The 20,708-nt window shown below is 37.2% G+C and overlaps 2 protein-coding genes across 5 annotated transcripts in view; one reads left to right on the top strand and one right to left on the bottom strand.

The window, feature by feature from the left end:
• Positions 1–512: 512 nt before the first annotated feature.
• On the bottom strand, positions 513–4,753 carry Smim15 (small integral membrane protein 15). Of its 4 annotated transcripts, none has more exons than XM_078016121.1 (3): positions 4,632–4,753; positions 3,349–3,473; positions 513–2,376 (listed from the first exon to the last, which is right to left on the bottom strand). In XM_078016121.1, the coding sequence occupies exon 3, from the start codon at positions 2,295–2,297 to the stop codon at positions 2,073–2,075; it is 225 nt and encodes a 74-aa protein (XP_077872247.1). In that variant the 5' UTR covers positions 2,298–2,376; positions 3,349–3,473; positions 4,632–4,753; the 3' UTR covers positions 513–2,072. The 4 variants fall into 4 exon arrangements, with proteins under 4 accessions (XP_077872247.1, XP_040128032.1, XP_021578178.1 ...); XM_040272098.2 differs by having other exon boundaries at positions 513–2,331; XM_021722503.3 differs by having other exon boundaries at positions 4,565–4,729.
• The window catches only part of LOC144367389 (uncharacterized), a 54,187-nt gene continuing 35,816 nt past the window's right edge, over positions 2,338–20,708 (top strand). Inside the window, exons 1-2 of the mRNA XM_078023468.1 lie at positions 2,338–2,358; positions 4,597–5,180. Of these exons, the coding sequence (XP_077879594.1) occupies positions 2,338–2,358; positions 4,597–5,180 (605 nt within the window). The remainder of the gene's footprint in view (positions 2,359–4,596; positions 5,181–20,708) is intronic.

Genomic DNA, 20,708 nt, shown 5'->3' with positions numbered 1-20,708 from the left:
GACCACATTCTTTGCTTCAATGCTTTTATTACTCTAAAATATTCCATAAGCAAAATATGTATATAAATTCTTTCAATGAACAGCTTAACTATAGACACCCTAACATATTTTGGATTTACCTTAACCTAGTTTTTCTTAAAATGGGCTCTGCAGACTCATGAAGACCAGGAGTTCTGTATAAGCAAGTTTTAATTTTAAAGATAATATATAAAGCATATCCTAAATCACCTGAACAACCAGCTCATAATTAAACATTGAATTATTTCAATGTCTGGCGTTATAATGTGTCTATTATACTAGCTTCAAGTAGGTACTGGTAACCTAAAAATAACATTAAGTGTTATTGAAACTAGTCCATACCATTCTCAAAAATCCTTAGGTTCTCAAATTTAAGAAACACTGTCCTAAGCTTTTATAAATACATTTAGGTACAATGGAAATTCATAACCCTTTGAAAGTCTAACTTACATATCTTATTATTCTCTCCCAAAAAAAGACAAAAACCCAGGACCTCTTATAAAAGTATCAAATTTATTTCATTATCTGGTTTCATTTTAAAATGAGAGCTGTTGGACAATTACTTAGTATTCATTCTCAGAGGTGCAGAAACATTAATAAGCTATTAAATACAATGAATAAAATTACTGGACCATGCATTTAGAAAAGCCATGTTTAATAGTCAAAGTTCCAGTTATACTACTTAACTGAAAGATCCTTTAGCTCTGTACTTTCAATTATACCATTCTCATTTTGAATACAATTTTATTCTATTTGTACAATTATTACTATACCCGTCAAAATCTTCCCAAATTTTAAGCCTTTCTTACCATTGAAGAAGTTATAGCTTAGCTGTTAACTATATTAAAAAAATATGAAATTTCAATTTTTATCTCAAACTTTTTGGATCAAAAAGTACAGGACATAACTACCTATGAGATAAGAATGGAATAAAACCAAAAGTGCCATCTATATAACCAACAAATTACCTGATAAAACTTTTTAACTGTTTCACTGTATTATATAACACAAAAATAAAATGGTTCCAAGATATTACAGTATTTGGCCTTTTTACTACAAGCTTTAAATCATAGTGTCATTCTTCTCAACAACACATCTCTTAAGAAAATGGCAATGTTCATAAGTACAAAGACTGTTATAACCAGAAGACAGTATTCTACATAATCAAGATAATTCTTTATAAAATTAGGTTTTAAAAATGAGAGATGTCTTGATAATTGCCAGTTTACTTAAAGGCTAAAATCAGAAAAAAAATGAAGAAAACAGACTTGTATACTCATTAATACTATTTTACTTTGAGAAATCCAAAAATGAGTACATTGATGAAAGATGTGATTAATATACTGTATCTCCTTTAAGAACAAACTTTTCACCTCAGAAAGGATAATTGTCTTATATTCTTAACATGCTTTGTTCAGAGCAGGATCCCATTTTAAGCCACTATTTGAATAAAGTTCACAATCTAAACTCATTTCTCCATAATCATTTCAGTGCAAAAGCTGCAAAATGGTAAATGACTTAGTCACCTATGAAGAATTTGTGTTGCAAGTTGGGTATTCCTTATCTGAAATGTCTGGGACCAGAATTGATTTTTTTCAGATTTTGAAATATTTGCATATACATAATGAGATGTGTTGAGGACAGAACCTTAGTCTAAACACAAAATTCATTTGTTTCGTATAGCCTGAAAGTAATTTTATGTGGTATTTTTATATATTTTTAGCATACTTGTGTTAGACTGCAGTTTTCCACTTGTGGCATCATGTTTATGCACAAAAAATTTTGGATTTTGGAGCATTCCGAGTTTGAGATTTTCTGATTAGGGATGCTCAACCTGTATGTATGCTTATTTATAACTGCCAGTAGATACCAACAAACTTCGGTACCCAAGCCTAAAACTACAGTATGGAGGTCAAAACATGATTCTTCTACATGATCACATTTCATTTACTAAATAATACTATCATGAAATCCAAAGAAACCTTAGTGAGTCCTTCCAAAGCTGCATAATTTTCCAAATGATTTTTCTCTGGTTGCAGAGCCTATTCATTCCTTCAGTCCTTTTTGAGTCGTTTAGCTTTTGCAATATTCTCTTGACGTTTTTGTTTCTTCTTTTGTTCCTTCTCCCTGGCTTCAATCATCTTGGCCAATTTCCAGGACAGTACAGCACTTGCTAGGAACAGTGGAGTAAGGGCCAAAATAACTGTTGTAAGGAACCCATATGGGTCTTTTGCAGCCCATTCCACAATATACTCAGCCCAAGCCTTTATGTCAAACATCTTTGTAGCAGTCTTAGGAAAACTGGAGGGTCAGCTGGGGATGGACAACAGGAAAAAGACTGTATGATGAATCAAAATTCTGAAAAAAGTTACAGAGTTAAGTCACAATTCCATTATCATTCAATTTTTTTAAAGTACAAATTAGTACTATTTTTAATAAGGACTAATAGCTCCAGTTAGGGGGGGGGGGGGAATTCAACTAGGCCAACCAGAATAGCAACTTTTGGGAGGGAAAAGGTGACTACATATTGAACCCGGAGTATTTTACCACCTAGCTACATCCCAGCCCGTTTTATTTGTGATCCTCCTGTTTCAGTGTCCCCAGTTGTTAGTATTACAGGCATGTGCCATTACCTGCAGCCAGAATAGTAACACTTAAAAGACGTAAATTTATAGGAAACAAAAGTAAAAATTATTTGAACTCTGTCACAAGGACTACTAGGTTCTCATATGCTTCCTAAATTCAAGATAAACTTTGTTTAACAGCACACTTACAAGAGTCTGTTTCACATGCTCATTTCAGGAAACGGCTGAATCCTGTTTGTAATTTAATGTATCCTCAGTACTACCAAGTAATTAACAAAAGTACAAATCAAATTTTTATGTTTAAAAAAGGACAAGCCCCAGAGCATGAAACACATTCCCATGGGAAGGAAAGTGATAGATGGCTATTTCCTGAAATGGAATAGAAAAAGGCAAGGGAGCCAGGATGATACCTACATTCATATGCCAAAAGGTATAAGCTAAAAAGTGTGTGCTATTTTATGCCCTTTCAGCTTTGGAGACCCCTACTCAATGAAATAAACAATTTAATAAAAGAAAAAAGTTATCATAAAAAGTGCCATCCATTTTGTTCCTTTTTCCTGTTGATAAGGGAAGTCATCTGGCAAATAAGGATTGGGTGACCTTAAATTCTATTTCGGCCCACAGGCTTTTGTACCTTTCATGTTTGTGCTAATCTCTATTCAAACTGGAGAATTAAAATACCTGGGTAGGGTATGGGTGTAAATATACTTAAAAATGTCTGCTAAGATTAAAAAAAATCATCTACCTTATGCTTGAGTAGTGATCTCTGATTTTGTCCGGGGATTATCAGTGAGCCAAGCACAATTTCAGATGACCCTTGGTGGTTTTGCCTTCTTTGGTTCCACAGTATACTTCTGAGAGCATTAAATTCTATAAAATGGATAAGTAGAAGAGAAGAGATAAAACATTTAAGTCAGAACTTTCAGGATAACTGTAATGATTTCACATGGAAAATTTCTAAATTCTATAACGTGTAAAACTGTCAATTACAAACTTTTAAATATTTTTTCCCTAATCTGAGTTTACAGTTATAATTCCCTGTAGGGAAATCCTAATTACTGGAAATCAAGTATTTTACTGAATTATTTATTTCAGTAAAATTATTTATGATATTCACTGACTTGTAAGACAAGCTGGCTCACTTCACCATATCTATTCCTAGAACTTGAACCTTGTATACCAGAAAGGTTGACATCCATTCATTCATTCATTCAATGGATTAAGTACATCATTACAAAAATCAAACACCTAGCCTTACTCTTCAAAGGTATTTTTTTTAACTGTTATTGCGATTCGTGTCCTTTTTTAGGAAAATCAGAAAAGATAAACAAAGCTAATTATTATCCCCAATACCATCACGCAAAAATAAACTGTCAGTGGTTTCAAATCCATCTTTCCAGTTTCTTCTCATTTTCAACAAAAATCATGCCTCTATTTTCAACTTAAGATACATGACATTAAATACACTAGCCCTGGACTTCAAAACGTCGCCACCCATAATTGGAACCGGGTTCTACTAAAATCGATCCCTCTTCAGCCCAGTAATGCACTAATTAATTTAAGTTTTAGTGAATAAGCAAAAGAACTTTTCAAAGTAAAGCCAGGGCGAAGGACCTAGTTTATGACAAAGTTTTACTGTTTACATAAAGGCGTTGTCGTCCACAGGCCCCACATCTCTAGTGCACCTCAATATCATACCAGACGCCCAGGCCTCACACTGTAAGGAACAGATACTACTCTTCTTCCGCCCAATAGATTGATGGGGCTCATCTCCCGGCTACCCCTGCCTGGCGCCTGAAGCTGCAGCTGGTGGTTCTGGACAGCCAGCCATACTCAGTCCTTTGTCTTGCCCTCCTTCCTTAGGATTCCCTTTGCTCATTCTTCCTTCCTTCCTTCCCGCAACGGGCCTGTGGGAGCCACGTTTACCCCTGCCCCTCGACCCAGCGGGCGCAGGCCCTCACCCCGCCTCAGGCCGGGAGGGCTCGCAGAGTAGAGGGACTCAGGGAACCCGGGTCGGCCCCGCCACACCTTGCGCTGCGGCCACCTCTGCCCGACACCCGGACACCAATACAGAGGCAGCCATCAGCCGCTCTGCATCGCCCCCAAAGCGCGGACTCCCACTTCCAACTCACCGCCAGACCGGAAGCAGGAAGGCGGAAGTCGAGTCCCTTGCGTACCGCCCACAGGCCGGCCCCAGCTCCGAGTCCGGCGTGAGGAAGTCCAGGGGCTAGTTTCCGGCTGCGCCATTGCTGTGGGTCCCAGGACCTCCATTCAGAGGACGTGGGGGGCGGGGGCAGGGCGGCGTGGAGATTTCCGGGGAGCGGCAGGTGAGGCCGTGCGGTGTGGGCGGTGGCACTGGGCTCCCCCGGGGGCCAGAAACGTGGGCCTCCTGCCGGGGAATGGAAGGTGGGCGAGAAGGCGTGGGGCTGCCTCGGGAGCGGGCCCCAAACTGATAGGTTCGCCTGCCTGTGCCCCCGACATGAGTCGGGAAACACCTCCCTCTCCTGCTGAAGCTGCACCGTTGGTGGAGGTCCTGGTGGTGATATCTTTGGCCGCAGGGAAGCGTCAAGAAAGGAGGTAGTTCCCACACACCGCCCCAAAGTCAGGGCGAGTGCCCCTCGAAGATCCTTGAAAGACTGGATAGTTCTGCCTGGTTCACCACTCACCTGGTTCCCCTCTCATGATTGCACAATTTTAAGTCTTCCTATTCGGGAGGGGAAATAGCAGCTGGGGTAGGATGAATCCACTGAACCTTGTTAATAAGGGGAAATGCTGCCATGCTGTGGGAAAGGGGTTTTTTTGTTGTCTGTTTGTTTTTAATTTAAGAGCCTAACTCATTTAACAAAAGAATGATCAACATTTGCCCAAAGTAAACTTGATAAATAATTAAGTTGTCAGGGCATAGAGTTCCCACAGAGGTACTTGTTCTTTCAGTACACAAATAAAGGGATGCAAAAGTCAACAAGCAGAAAGGGTGAGTTAATATTGTCTTCTAATCTACAGGAACTGAAAGATTAGCTCTGGTTTGGTTGGCGCTCAAATTTTGTGATTGCACTGAACTGCTTGCTCTGTTTGTCTACCTCTGGCAAATGTTGCAAGACCTCTTCACTGTTGTGTGCCAAATAAAGCTGGTTTTTATACTTGAAAGACGATAGAATTTTCTCTTTGAGGAGCAAGCTGCAACATGTATAACTAGTTTAGGTACAACAGTAACTATTATTTACTAAGGAACAGGCTTTTGGCAGATAATCTTAACAATCTAAAATACTGTTCCTTGAACATATGTTAATGTTTGTATGTTGTATTACCAGCAGTTGTTATTCATTCTTCTTGGAAAACCTGGATAGTGGTTTGGACCTAGCCTGTACCTCTAGTGGTCAGAAAAAGCAGATTCAGTAACTGGATTGTGTAGCAGGAAACTTTGTACGACTTATTGTTCTTAAAACTTGCCCAAGTACTGAATCCAGAATGGGGTCAGAGTTTATTATTTCACTATCTTTCACTTCAGAGACCAATGTGTGGGTATTTTATTTTAATCTTGGACTTAGTTTTCTCAAGTACTGCCTCCCAGTATTTGCCTCTTTGGTAAAAGGCTCAGGAATATTAAACAAAAAGAAAGGGACCTGTAAGGAGGAAGCCTCTGAAGCCTCTTTTTGACTGTAACCCAGATCATGTCTTCACAGTCTAATTTTACTAATCTAGCTTCAGTTTACAGGGCAGACTGCTAGCCCAGAAGCATGAGGATTTCCACAGTGTAGCTCCATACTGCATTCTGCCTTACCTTAACAAATGGTGGTGATAAAAATTGTTCAGATACAGTGAACTGCTTTCTATAATGAGTAGTCTTCGTCTGTGAGTCATGGCACTGATCTTTATACAATCTCTGATAAATCACTCTGAACCTCTTCCATATGTGGAAAGGATCCTAGGTGAGCTGGAGTACCCTTTCAGCTTTAAGATCTGTAGATTGGAGGCTAGGGATGTGGCTTAAGGTAGAGTGCTTGCTTGGCATGTGTGAAGAAGTCCTGGGTTCAATCCCCAGCACTACAAAATAAAAAATCTGTAAATCAGACCATATTTGGCCTTTTTTCTGACTTAAGCTTCATAAACAGCTGCATAATAAAGGTATTTAGTAGAAATATCACTGCATATTAAAGTCTTATTATTTTTTTGAGAAGATTTTGACCTGGCTTTTATTTTCTCAAATGTCTTTCCAAATACCATTTTTGCCATATGTTTGATTTAAAAGCCTTTTTCCCACAGTAGATATAAAGTTATGTTTCACCCTAACATGTCAAAATTGTGAAGGAGTGAAACCTAAATAACATTATATTTTAATAATAATTTGATTTAAAAACTTTGAGAACTCCCTCCTGCACATATGCTTTTTTCTCTGCCGTAACTCTTCACTTATTTGACTTAATTCTAATGAAATTGACTTCTTCCCTAAGTGTTATTTTGTGAGTTTTTTTCCCTTTCCTTTGAAACATTATGCAAATACATTTCTTATAGGCATATTTATGTAACTTAAAGGAGTAATTAGGGTTTAGTGCTATTTGTAAGATTATACTGAAGAAAAGTTGAAAGTTTTCAAAACAATTTATTGAGTGCATACTCTATAATGGTATTGAGCTAGATGCTTTTGATTTAGTATCACTAATTCTGAGACTATAAATGACCCCTCAGACCTGTATTGCCCATATTTTACAGAGGAGGAACCAGAACTTAAAAAATAGAGCAGGATTCTAAACACATCTCACCAAAATTCCTCCCTGTTTTTTATGCTCAAAGACTTGACAAAAATGCTTATTTCATAAAAATCAAAGTATGTTTTTCATTTTATAATTGTTAACTGGTAGCTAAAATTGTTAAATACTGTAATTCAAAATTGCCTATTGCCCAGGTGGTGGCAGCATGCCTCAAAGAGCTGGTATTCTAGGGAAGGGTTTCCCAGCCTTGCTAGTTGTTTTCTTCTTCATCCCATATTCATGACCTGTCAACTTCTCTGCTAGGTTCTTTCACTACTACCATATTCCACTGACCCATCAATCATTCATCCTGCCTTTAACTTCATGTTATGTTTGAGTCATACTCTGCCAGTTTCCTTTCAACCTGTTTTACCTATAAAGTATCCACCAAATTGTTTTCTAGAAGACTCATTTTAGCCTATTCAGTAAGACAAAGATTTTTTTCAGTTTTTTTAAAATCATTATCAAATGTTATTTGGCAGGAACACCTAAGCTGAATATTGGCTAACATTTCTAGGAAATACTTGTTTGAGTTAGAAACACATGCTTGCTTCTTACTCTTATGGATATACCAGTGAAGGAGGTAATGAAAAGCTTTTAAAAGGTGGAATTAGTCTTCAAAATAAGAAGAGGAAGATTTACTAGGGAGCAGTGCAAGATTATATAATTCATAAAGAATGCATATAAATACATAACAGAATAATGAGTTAACCCTTCTTTAGTCAAAAAATTACTTAGTACATTCTTTTCATGTCTTTTCAAGACCACTGCCTTGCTAGAGGTTTCAAATCAAGTACAACCTTACAAGAGGCCTTCCCACCTCTCACTTTTTTTTCTTCCCACATCACTTAACTTCAGTCTGATACTTATTTGTTTACTGGTTTATTACATTTTCCCACTAGAATGTAAGCAATGAGATCAGTTACCCCAATAGCTAGAATGTTGTTTCAAGGTACAGTGTTGTTCTTTACCAATAAAACTTTATTAGTGTTTGAAGAAATGAATGCTGGGTATTTATGAAGCTCATGTAAAGGTAGTACCAAGTGTTGGAAGATATTTTCAAAGTCATAAGAGATGCCCTGGAAAGACAAATCTAAAGATAAATGTTTAGGGAGGGTTTAAAATAATGTGGTTATCCTGTTAATGAAAGAAATTTAGTTAATGATTTCCCAAGTATGTAAAATATTTACAGTAAAGTAGTGATTCAAGAAAGTAGTGACTTATCAGCTTCATTAAGATAAAAGGAATTAGTCCTAGACTGCAGATGCTAAGAGTTATAGTAAGAACAGGCTAAATTAGAGAGCTAAACAAAGATCTTTGAATATGGGATAAAAATTATATGCTAACTAGATGCCCTTCTAGATACTATCTACCCTTATTCCCAATGCAGACCCCTGATATGTAGTAACAAGTAAAAATTTGCCAGTAAATTTTTTTCCATTGACCCCAATTTTTGTTTATTTTTAAATCTGATAACAATTCAGAATCATTAGTTCTCATTCAGTACTAAGGAACATAGGAAATCATTTGGAACTGCATTTCAATGTCTAATTCTAAAAGCGGGTCTATGACCTTAATAGTCCTCAGGGTATAATGTGTGTATTTGGAATTTAGTTTAAAAAGTGAGCAAAAAATTTCTGGTGGCAGACTATAAATATAGTTCTCTAAACCACTATCACTTACAGATATCTTGCTCCTAAATTCTTGCATTTGCTAAGTTCACAGTTTGTCTTTACGCTTCCTTATGAAGTAAAACAGTCTGAAATTCAAAAACTCCATTCCAATTCACATAGGTCTTCTTGAAGAATAAGTAATAGTGGCATGATGGATTTCTGGAGACTTTGAATTTGGTATTTTCTAAATTTTTAGATTTTACCATGATCAACTGATTTTCCACTGTGTGGTAGGTAGATACTACCTAACTCCCACCGAAAGAAGGATCTCACTCTGTTGTAACATGCTACATTGCAGTTGTGGAGTTGTATTTCTTTTTTGTTTGGTTTAGTTTTATGGTAGGTTATGGTTTTTGGTTTTGGTTTTTCAGTGTTGGGGTCTCAACCCAGGGCCTTATGTACTCTACCACTGAGTTACATTCCTAGCCTGAGATGTACAGTTAATGAACATAACTGTATTAAGAATCTGATTTAATCTTTCATTCTAGGTTCATATTTGATCTCATTACATGGACCAAGGAAATCATTTACTATTTCTGTGCCTGGGTTCTCATATCCATAAAATAGTGTGAATAATATCTATTTCTTATAAATCTAACCAATTGGTGAATAAACATGTAGCCTCCTTTTTTTAAAATAAAAAAGTGATATTTGTAGAATGCATTTGTAAGTTGATTGTTGGAAGCTTATAAGGATTCTCATGGAATTAATGTTACAAGTAGTGGTTAAATTCCTCATTCAATCTGTAAATGCATATTTAACACACAGCCTAAGTGGAAAGAGTGCCTCTGCACAAAAATAATAGAATATAATTTTCAGCCCTAGTGAGAAAATAATAAAAATTAAATGAAGTTGTAATTGCCTTATACCAAGTAAGATTTTTATAAAGAACATGTTGGAAAATGACTTTGTCTGGGTGCTTTTTTCTTTTAAATCTTTATACCCTAGAAGGTATGAATGCTTTGTCTCCATTTTCTGACCATCTTACCATATATGCAGTCCAGGAATCATTTTTAGTTGCATCTGTTTTCAAATCTGCTCAGCCCTTTTTTACCACAGGAAACTAAAGCTCCATGTGAATCTATAAATTATTCATTTGTGTATATATAATGCATATGGAATATATAATTCTATAGACAGTGAGGGAGGGACACTAATCTGTGATGTGTCCCTCCCTCACTGTCTATAGAATGAAGTACAGACTCCTTAAAGGAATCTAATGATTTTTATCAGTCAGGCCTAACTTCTGTATAAATCTTAAGCATGATTGAGATCATTTATTTCAAATGTCTGCAGTTCTGAGAGATGCTTTTTGCAGCAGTGGTTCTAAATTTGGAACCAAACTACCTAGTTTGAATCCAGCCTTGCAGCTTACTAGGATGGTATGGTGCTTTGAGAATACACCTCAGATCCCCAACTACTGAAAGCTTTATTGACCAAGGACCCCATCTACTGTGTTCTGAAATCTGTCCCTGCATTTGTGCCAAGATTTTTCTTTCACAGCTCAATGACAAAGCAAAACAGAGATACCCAGTCAAGTCTGTTTCTAGAAGACACAAGATTCCTCTGCTAGCCAACTTAGACTGAAGGGCTCCCCATTTGCTTTGTCAAGTCTTTCTAGCTGTATGTGGCAGTCAAGGACACTTCCACCCAACCTTCCTTCCTATCTGTCTTACACTGGGGTCAGGCTTGCAGTGTAATGTGATGTCTACCCAGTCTTTACCAACTGCTACCCCATCCTCTTATAAAAATCTTGCACATTTAGTTAGGGCTGGGGTTGTGGCTCAGTGGTAGAGAGCTTGCCTCGCCGTGAGGCACTGAGTTCCATCATCAGCACCACATAAAAAATGTTAAAACTTGCACATTTAATCCCATGTTGGCACCTAGTTTTGAGGTAATAAAATTGGAACAGGCCCATTACCTGGCAGAGTAAAGAGGTGCCATGCTGTTGGTAGGCGGGACATTTATAGTCCCTGGCATAAGGTTGTAGCTTAACTTTACTAGTGTTTACCTGGACAGTGTTCTAGTGGAGGGAAATACTGTGGTAAATATGAAGATACAGATATTTGAAAAAAATATGGGAGGAATAATGCTTACAAGGACGGTTGACTACTACTAACTTGTATTGTTACTGCAAAAGGAAAATGAGAAACAGCTGTTAAGCAGTTAATGTCTTTAAGTGTGAGAGGCTTTGTGGTAACTTGTAAAGAGGCCTTTATCACTTGTAGTGGAAGGACAAACCCCAGTTAAACTGCAACTAAAGAACTAATTGTTGGGCTGGGTTGTAGTTCAGTGGTAGAGTGCTTACCTAGCATGTGTGAGGTACTGGGTTTGATCCTCAAGATATAAGTACACTATGGGAGATGAACCACATAAAAATAAAGGTATTATGTCCATCTACAACTAAAAAAAAGAATTGTTGAGAGGCACAGAACTCCAGATATGTTTGATTGTTGAATATTTAGTTCAGGCAGTTCTGTTAATATAAGGGTGGAGAAACCTAGGATCCCAAACATTGGATGGGGTCATCTGAATGGATACCCCTGTGACTTCCTCTGACCCTGTGGTCCACCTAGCATGTTAGCTATGTTGGAAAATGAAGAAGGCTGGTGTCACAAGACGGTAGTCTTTTTCTCAACCTTTACTTTCCTGGCTGCCAAGACAATAACTAGGGTTAAATCCAGCATAACCCAATTGAGACACTGACTGGTACTGGGAAGAACCAGTGGAGTAATCCTGGGATTGGATTTTAAGGGTGCTTGGGCCTGTGGATTAAAAGCTGTCATAGTGGAGAAAGCCAGATGTAACACTGAAACTGCCTCTTGCTCCTTCCAAGATAAAAGATCAGATGCAAAATTATTTCTTGGGGACAACAGAGATTAGTTTAAGAACTGAAGGACAGGCTGGGGATGTGGCTCAAGCTGTAGCACACTCGCCTGGCATGTGAGCGGCCCAGGTTCGATCCTCAGCACCCATACAAACAAAGATGTTGTGCCTGCCGAAAACTAAAAAAATCAAATAAATATTAAAAAAATTCTCTCTCAAAAAAAAAAAAAAAAAAGAACTGAAGGACAGAGGTATGGTAGTCCCAATCCCCTCATTAATTTGCCAAGCTGGTAGGAATCAAAGATACTGGATGGATCCTAGAGAATGACTTATAGAGTATTGCTGAGTTAACGAAGAAATAACCCTGATCCCAGCCTCCATGCTGGACTTGATTGCTAGAGTATATTAGTAAAGCCTTGTATATGAAGTATGCCATCATTGATTTGGCAAATGCATTTCATTCCATTCCATTTTGAAAAGAGGATCCAAAAATAGTTAATTTCAAAAAAACAATATCCATTTAGACTGAATTTTGTATCAAGGCTTTGTTAACTTTCCTACCGTCAAACATATGTGAAGAAATCTGAATCATCTCAGTATCACTTAGAGCTCCGCACTGATCCATTTTATTGACAGCATAATATTGATTGGACAGGATGAGCAAAAGATGGCTACCATGCTGAAGGCCTTCATAAGATATAAGTACCCCAGTGTATGGGAGATAAACACTTAAAATTCTACCACTTAAGTAAACTTTTTTGAGATCCAGTGCTCAGGGGAGTATCACTATATCTTCTCCAAAGTGAAAGACCAGTTGCTGAATCTTACATCCTCTACCACCAATAAGGAAGTATAGCAGTTGTAGGCCTCTTTTGGTTCTGGAAGCTATGCATTCTACAACTAGAAAGTGATGCTGCAGCTTACATACCAAATGACATGGAAAGCTGCCAGCTCTGAATGGGGCCCAGAGTAGGAAAAAGCTCTAACAGTGCCAGGCTTCAGTGCATGTGGCCCAGACACTTGGCCCATATGACCCAGAAGACTCTAAGTTGTCAGTAGGTGGGGGGGGGGGATGTAGTGTGGAATTCTTGGCAAGTCCAGTGGAAGAATCAATACAGGCCCCTGGGAATCTGTAGCAGGGCAATGCCATCTGCCGCAGATAATTATGTCCCCATTGACCAAGCTATGAATGCTTGACTATAGGACAGGTAAACTTGCTCCTCTTCCCAGTTCTTGTGTGAGTGACTGATTTCTAACTCCATCATTTCAGCAATGTTTACTAGTTGACATTCTTCCAAAAGAAAGTGTTACCCCTTCTTCCTCATTCATTTTATCAGTTATTACAAAATGAACTCATGGTTTCTTAGTCAACTGATTAAAATCCATTGTTATTTTAATATTTTAACTGTTCCAGATTTGACCAGTGGAAGCACCAGGATGCCTGTGTCCTTGTGTCCTGGTCATTCTTTGAATTCTTTCTTAGTCCTTGGTAAACAAGATGTTCCAGGCTCATTACGTACCTCCTCCTCCCCCAACCATTTCTCTAAGAGCCCTGTTTCCTTTCCATGGAAAAATTATGTCCAGGAACCAAGATTTGAGTACCAGGTTTGCTCATTGCTGCTGGTTTTGTCACTGCTTGTACTCCTTCAGACAGATACATAAATATCTATATTTGTTTTGTTTCAATCTATTAAAACACCACAGTTTTGGACTGATCTGTCAATCCCACTTCAACACTAATTCTAGTTTTTTCCTTTGCCATAATTGGTAACTCCCTCTAAAGAGAAAGCAGACTGTCATTAGTCTCAGTATGTTTCAAATATATATTTATTTGCTCAAGGCTAGATAACGAAGTAATTTTAGAATGCTAACTCATCCTACTATGAAAAGAAAGCTTACTAAATTTTTAGGTGACCCTCTGTTTTCAGTTGTCTTCAATTGGTGAAATGTCACCTGCTAAGTAATAAATTCCAACTTAAGTCTCAAAACAACCATGCATAGTCCATGAGCACAAGATAGCTCAGGGGCTTCTTAAAGGGATGTAGAGATTCAGCAATCCTTAGGTTACTAGCTTTAATCTTCAGGTCTTCTGTAATGAACAGTGTCTGACACAGAATTGTTTATGTTGGGTGATAGTAGCTGGTCGTGACTTTATCTTTCAGGTCTTAGTGATCATAATCATGTCTCTAAGAATTGCCATCTCAGCTGAAAGAAAGGGCAGATTTCCCCCAATGGTGCTGTTTAATCTTTTTAAAAGCAAACTATGATAGATTGTTCGTAAGTCATTTCCACCCATGCAAAAACTACTTAAAGCACAATTCTCAGTTACATCTTTTTATAACCTTGCATTATGACCACATACCCTTTAAAATCATATCAGCTTTTATAAGCTACAAGTATTTTTGCCAAATAATTAAGAAATGATTCAAGGGAAAAAGTGCTATTAAGGCAGTCCTCTGAATCTGGAAAGCTGGTGCTCTCTATACCAAGACTGAATTGACATTTAGGAGATGGCATTTTGTAGTTGCAGTAGAGATTCAGAATTTAGGATTTTCTGTAAATGTGCTGTCAACATCAGGATTCCAGAGTTTGCCATTTGTGTCTTCATAATGGTTTCTTTTTTGCATTTAGTATTTTGTGTACTGTTTCTAAATAAACATCTTTAATTTACCATCTTAGCAATAAACGGTAAGCAGTCTAAAGATGAATGGAGCCTTTTATAGTGATAGCATCTTTGAGGAAGGCTTAAATCAAAGTTGACATCAATATTCAGTGTTGCCAAATACATTGTCTTTGCCTCTAGCATGACAGGTAAACTTATAATTGATTATTTTTATCAGTACATTGGCCAGGCATGGTGATACATGCCTGTAATCTCAGAAACTTGGAAGGGTGAGACAGGAGGATCACAAATTTGAGGCCAGCCCCAGCAACTTAGAAAGTACCTGTCTCAAAATAAGTCTGGGGATATAGCTCAGACTTATCAAAGTTTAATATCAGTGCATTAACTTGCCTATTTTACTTGGTATTTTACTTTTAGATTTATTGTTACCTGCTCTTTGCTAAAAACAAATTTTGTTTTGAGTCCTTAAAGTGCTTGGCCTATTTTCTATGAACTCATATAACTAAGAAAATATTAGGAAAATAAAAACAGAGAAATTTTAATCTTTGAAAAGCACATTGACCTAATTCATAAGGCCCTGTGAAGGCTATTGTTACAAAAACTGACCTGTCTTGATGTTATCTTGTCTAAACAGCCTTAAATTAATGTACCTATAGTTAGCTAATTAAACAATATAAATGTATTATTAGTAAGTACATCTCTTTCGAGCTTATTGCATCAGTTTTACAAGGTTAACACTAATGTGCATACTCCTAAGGTTAAGACCATCCAGTTGGGATTCCATTAAGGTAGTTTTGAAACCAAGTTATCATTAAATGCCTGTGATAGGAAGCTTCTAAATGGCTACCAGTGACACCCACTTCCTGGTATTTGTACCTTTGTATTACCCCTTCATAGTGAGTTTCAACTAGACCCGCTAACATGGTCTTGATGAATAAACTGTGGCAAAAGTGTATGGGATCTCACTTCAGGATTAGTTAACAAAAAATTTGATTTCCCTTGCTGGGAAAATCTGGTCCATGTCTGTAATCCCAGCAATTCTGGAGACTGAGACAATAGGATCACAGGTTCTAGGTCAGCTTCAGCATCTTAGTGAGACACTGTCTGAAAATAAAAAACTAAAAAGGGCTGGGCCTGTAGCTCTGTGGTAATGCATCCTGAGTTTAATCCCCAATACCAAAAAAAAAAAAAAAAACCTCTTTTTTACCCTTGTCTACCTTCTTATTCTCTGAAATGTTCATTTTGATACACATTGTCCTGGTGAAAGGCAGGGGAATTAAAGAGACCTGGCCAACAGCCAATGAGAAACTGAATCCTGCCAATAGCCATATGAGTGAGCCTGAATGCCCACTCTCCTCCGCTGCCAAGCCTAGAGATGACCTCAGCCCCCAGCCAACACTGTACGTGCACACTTATGAGATCCTGGCCAGGGAACTCAGCCAAGCTGTGTCCAGGTTCTTAACCAAAAGACTGAGATTAAGTGTTGGATGCTTTAAGCTGCTCAATTGTGGGGCAGTTTGTTACCCATAAATAAACAATACAATATCCTCTTTTTAAAAAATCAAAAAAGACCCTCAAACTTCCCTTTTTCTTGATACAGCTTTAGCAATTTAAGATAAATGATCTACACAGTATTTTTCAGCCCTGGCTGCACATTAGAGTCACCTAGTGGGTACCTAGAATTTACCCCAGAAGTGCAGTTTGTATTAGTCTAGGGTCTGGATCTCAGTATTTTTTAGAGTCCTATAAATTCAGGTAGGTAGAAGAATCACAGATTTAGTACAGATCAATTTATTAAGCACTTTCTGAGTGCCCAGTGTAGGAACTATGAGGCTAAGCAGGATATGGAGCTCACCCTGCCTTCATAGATAAGGAGAGACATCAACATGTTTAAAAAAAAAAAAAAAAAACCAACATTGTAGCAAATGCTCCAAGTTACAAGGTGATATAAGAAGCTCATATGAGGAAACTCCCTAACTCAGCCTGATAAAGTCAGAGAAAATGCTTAATCTAAATATAAAAACTAGTCAGCAGGAACATGGGGGAGTAAACATTCTAGCCCAAGGAATTAAGGCCCACAATTTTTGGAGAATACAAGGAGATATGTTTTTGAGTAATAGGGCAGGAAGAAACTCCACAGGGCTAGGGGGAGTGTTGACAGAGAATAACCAGACAGTAGCTGCAACAGTCTAGACATGACAATGAGACAGACCTATGGTTTTGGCAAAGGGAGAGTTGAGAGGCAGATTGATTTGCTATTTCAGATGCACAAGGATAGGGCACTAAGGAAGGAGCTGGCACTGACTCCCAGATCCTGGCTCAGTGCAGGTGCAGGTGGAAGCCTGTCACCTGGCAGCCAATGAGGAGATGCAATGCAAAAGACAGGGAAATGCACAGGTCAGTTTCAGACATGTTTAAGTTTAGAGCCTCAGAATAAACAACTGGTTGTTGTTGGCACTTGAAATGAAAACCAAATTGCTGTGTCACTTGCTAAAAGAGCACATCTTTCTGGATGAGTTGAAAATAATCAAGAACATAGTTACTGTTAAGTCTCTGTGTTTGGTGATTTGCTGTCGGATTTCAGTAGGACTAGGAACATTTTGAGAATTAGTTGTACTGATGTGTAGAACCCATTCTATTTCATTAAACCACAGAAACCTTTGAAAGTGAAGCAGAAATGCTGTTTCCACTATTTCTTTTTAGTCCCCTGGCTATAGTTCACGCACACTACAATCTTCTTAGATATATTTACCCCATGTAGGCAAGTAAAACCATTGGTAGAGTTTTCAACTGACATCAGATTGTATTGTGTCATGAAGTAGAAAACCTTGGCTGTTGACATCCACATATCTTCATTATGATTGGGTCATTATAATTACAAATGAACATCATATCGAGTGCTTAAACACACTAACCCTGTGTATCAGAGTAAAGTTACATGTTATTATTGTGAATCCCTGACATGAAAAGGTATGTTTTCCACAGTTTCAATCTGTTCTCTATTGTAGGTGGGGCATATTTTTTCTTTTCTCCTTTTTTAAGAGACAAAGGTATCTAGTATTCTCATTATTTGCTTTGGATAAACTGACACTTAACTTTTAAAACTATTTTCTTCAATCTGGAAAGCTTACATCCTTTGCAAGAGGAGGCGGCACAAGGCAACACATCTGGATCTTATTGTGAAAAAAAAGGATTACCAGGTCTCCATGTTGAGCCTTGAGACTGGTGTAAAATAATGCTGATATCTGATTGACTTGTATCTCATATGTACATCAAACCTGTAATTCAACTTGGGTCATTTTGATTCCTTCCAACAAGAACATAAATAACTTAGTTTATGTGTAGCGCCCAATTCTTATTCCTTCCTCCAACAACTACCCCTACTGCATCTAGTGAAGTCAAAAGCTGGACTAGGTGATACAAATCCACGTCATTACTTAAGCACAGATTGTGTAGGCTATGTTCTTCTCTAATTTTTCAATCTGGTTTTTGGATGGCATGGCTTTGAAAAGAATGCATACTAATTATTGTCTTGAAGATACACAATAAAACTCAGCTTATTCATGCCTTTGTTCCTACTTTTTATTCTCCTTTTGACAATGATGAATAATTCAGTTATATTGTAGTTTTGCTTAGAATCTTGGTTTACCTCCATGGATTTTCAGTTATGGGAATATTCCAGAACAAATAGTCCTTCCTTAGTCTTTTTATAATGGCATAAGACTGATTTGGAAACATGCTAAAGTTAATTTGAACCCATGTTGTCAAAAATATGAAAGAATATAAACCAGTTGTTCCCAAACTTTTCTACACATTAGAATCATCTGGCTATCTCTAAAATTCCAAATCTCAGAACATATATCAAGCCAATTAAATCACTATTTCTAGGGCTAGTACATAGGCATTAGGAGTTGTTTTACTCCCCAGGTGTTCCCAGTTCCATGACATGATATGAGAACTAGTGATTTGGACAAAGCTGTCAATTCATGGTTGCAGGAGAGCATAGTTATGGCTTTTCCTCCTTTGCAATCCGATCCTGCTCTTGGTGGGATGTTCTTGGCTGTCCAACTTCCTCATCCTCTTTATTCACTTGATGAGCAGAGACTTCTTGGAGTATGAGCCTGAGCAGGATCACACACATAAAAAAGAGGATTCCATCACCAAAAGGCAACAAGACATCAAGGACCACACATATAAAAGAGATGACTGTATTTTTTGTTGTTGTTGTTATTTATTAATACTTTTTCTTGATATCAAAAGTATTATATCTAAGACTTCTATTCCAATTTCAGATACTGAGAGCTTCTTAAGCACTTAGTTTTGTGAAACTGTAGTCTACCTGGATGACTTTTTTTATGCTTTGGTCATTTATTTTAGATTTCCTACTTTGAGTTATAATCAAGTACAGCATTAACATCTACAGCATTAACATCTGTGCATTGAGTGAAAATTGTCCATTTGCCTTATCTAAGGAACACTATTCGACACATAGATAAGTATTTAAAATTTTATTTTCCATGTATACACAGCTTATTATTTATTTATGTAAGCAATCCCTAGCTGTCCAGAAACTGAGGAAAGTGTGATTTTAAGCATAGCAACAATTGTTTACTCATACATAGTGAATTTACATGGTTGATACCCTTTATCAGAACTTAGCATTATGCAAATAACTATATGCTGGCTTATAAAAATTTAAAACTAATAGTGTAACTAAATAAAATAATGACTTTGTTATATGTATCTTGAGATAGGTAAATTAAAGCAAATAAAATTACAATTGAAGCTACTAGATGGTTAAAATTACAATTGAAGCTACTAGATGGCTGCAATTATCTGAATAGGTATAATCTTGACTTTCATGAATTAACAAGTAAGCCTCTTACCATAAGTATTTCACTAATTTTAAAACATACTTAGAAGCCACTTTTACTTAATTTGTCGTTAAGTGTTCAATTAAAACCATCATACTGGCTGGATGTAGTGGGGCCAGCAGATCAGGTGGCTGAGGCAGGAAGATTTCAAGTTCAAGGCCAGCTGGGCAACTTAGTGAGACCCTATTTCAAAATAAAATAAAATGGGGAGGTAACTTGGTAGTAAAGCACCCACAGGCTCAATAACTAGTGCCAAAATAAACAAACAAAAACCATACACTAATATGTTAATATGTAAGCTCTAGATGCTGTTCTTACTTTGGTCTTCTCTTTCTTTGATCATAATGATCCCTGAGGAGTGTAAAAGAAGGCACACAGCTGTAATCTAGGATCTCATGATATTCTTCAGGGAAAACCTTCAGAGAGAAAGTTTGGTTGAAAACTGCATGGCTTTTTAACTTAAGATTTTTTTAATATTTATTTTTTAGTTGGACACAATACCTTTATTTCATGTATTTTTAAGTGGTGCTGAGGATTAAACCCAGGGCCTCGAAGGTGCTAGACGAGTGCTCTACCGCTGAGCCACAACCCCAGCCCCAATCCAGTTTTTTGCTGGTATTATATGTTATAGCTTGATATTATCTGTCTATTGACCAAGATTTGTATTAGGATCATGACCAAAAGAGACTTTAAGGATATTGTATTTTCAGTAATTAAATGTTATAGGTTTTCATCCAGGGCAGATGGAAGGGAGATAATTTGATGACACAATAACCTAGTACCCAACTAATTCAAGGACATGGAGGAAAAGTAGGTTGATTAAGGCTTAAGTCAAATAAATTATAGGTGGATGTGGCTGGGTTAGTTAAGGTTTGTTTATTTTTATTTCAGAGAAGCAGACTTTTTCTAAAATTAGAATCAACAATGCTAGTGGAAGCAGGAAAGTTAAAGACAGGCTATTAGGTATAAGGTCAAAGTAGAGCTGCTGCTCTGTTGCTGCTCTAAGGACAGGAACATGCCCCTTTGTCTCAAGTACTGCTTCTGCATCATTAACATCAGCAAGTTGTATCAATTGAGAGAGAAAGAGAGGGAAGAGAATAAGGATATATTCACGCAATTCCACCACCAGCCAAAAACTCATAAATCTTTGAAACTCTCAAATAATACTCATGACACAGTATAGCACTTTTGATGCACTTTGAAACCCTCTTTAATTTTTAAGTACATTTGAACACTTAATATGTATTCAACAGAAGATAATAAGTCTAATATAGAATCACTGTTCTTTTTTTCTCACAAGCCTATTAGATTATGAGTATATATGTGTGTGTAATACATGTATGTATGTAATGCTTAGCATA

Source organism: Ictidomys tridecemlineatus, chromosome 1 (assembly GCF_052094955.1).
Source record: "Ictidomys tridecemlineatus isolate mIctTri1 chromosome 1, mIctTri1.hap1, whole genome shotgun sequence".
Classification (NCBI taxonomy): Eukaryota; Metazoa; Chordata; class Mammalia; order Rodentia; family Sciuridae; genus Ictidomys; species Ictidomys tridecemlineatus.
This window is presented reverse-complemented; position numbering and strand designations above follow the sequence as displayed.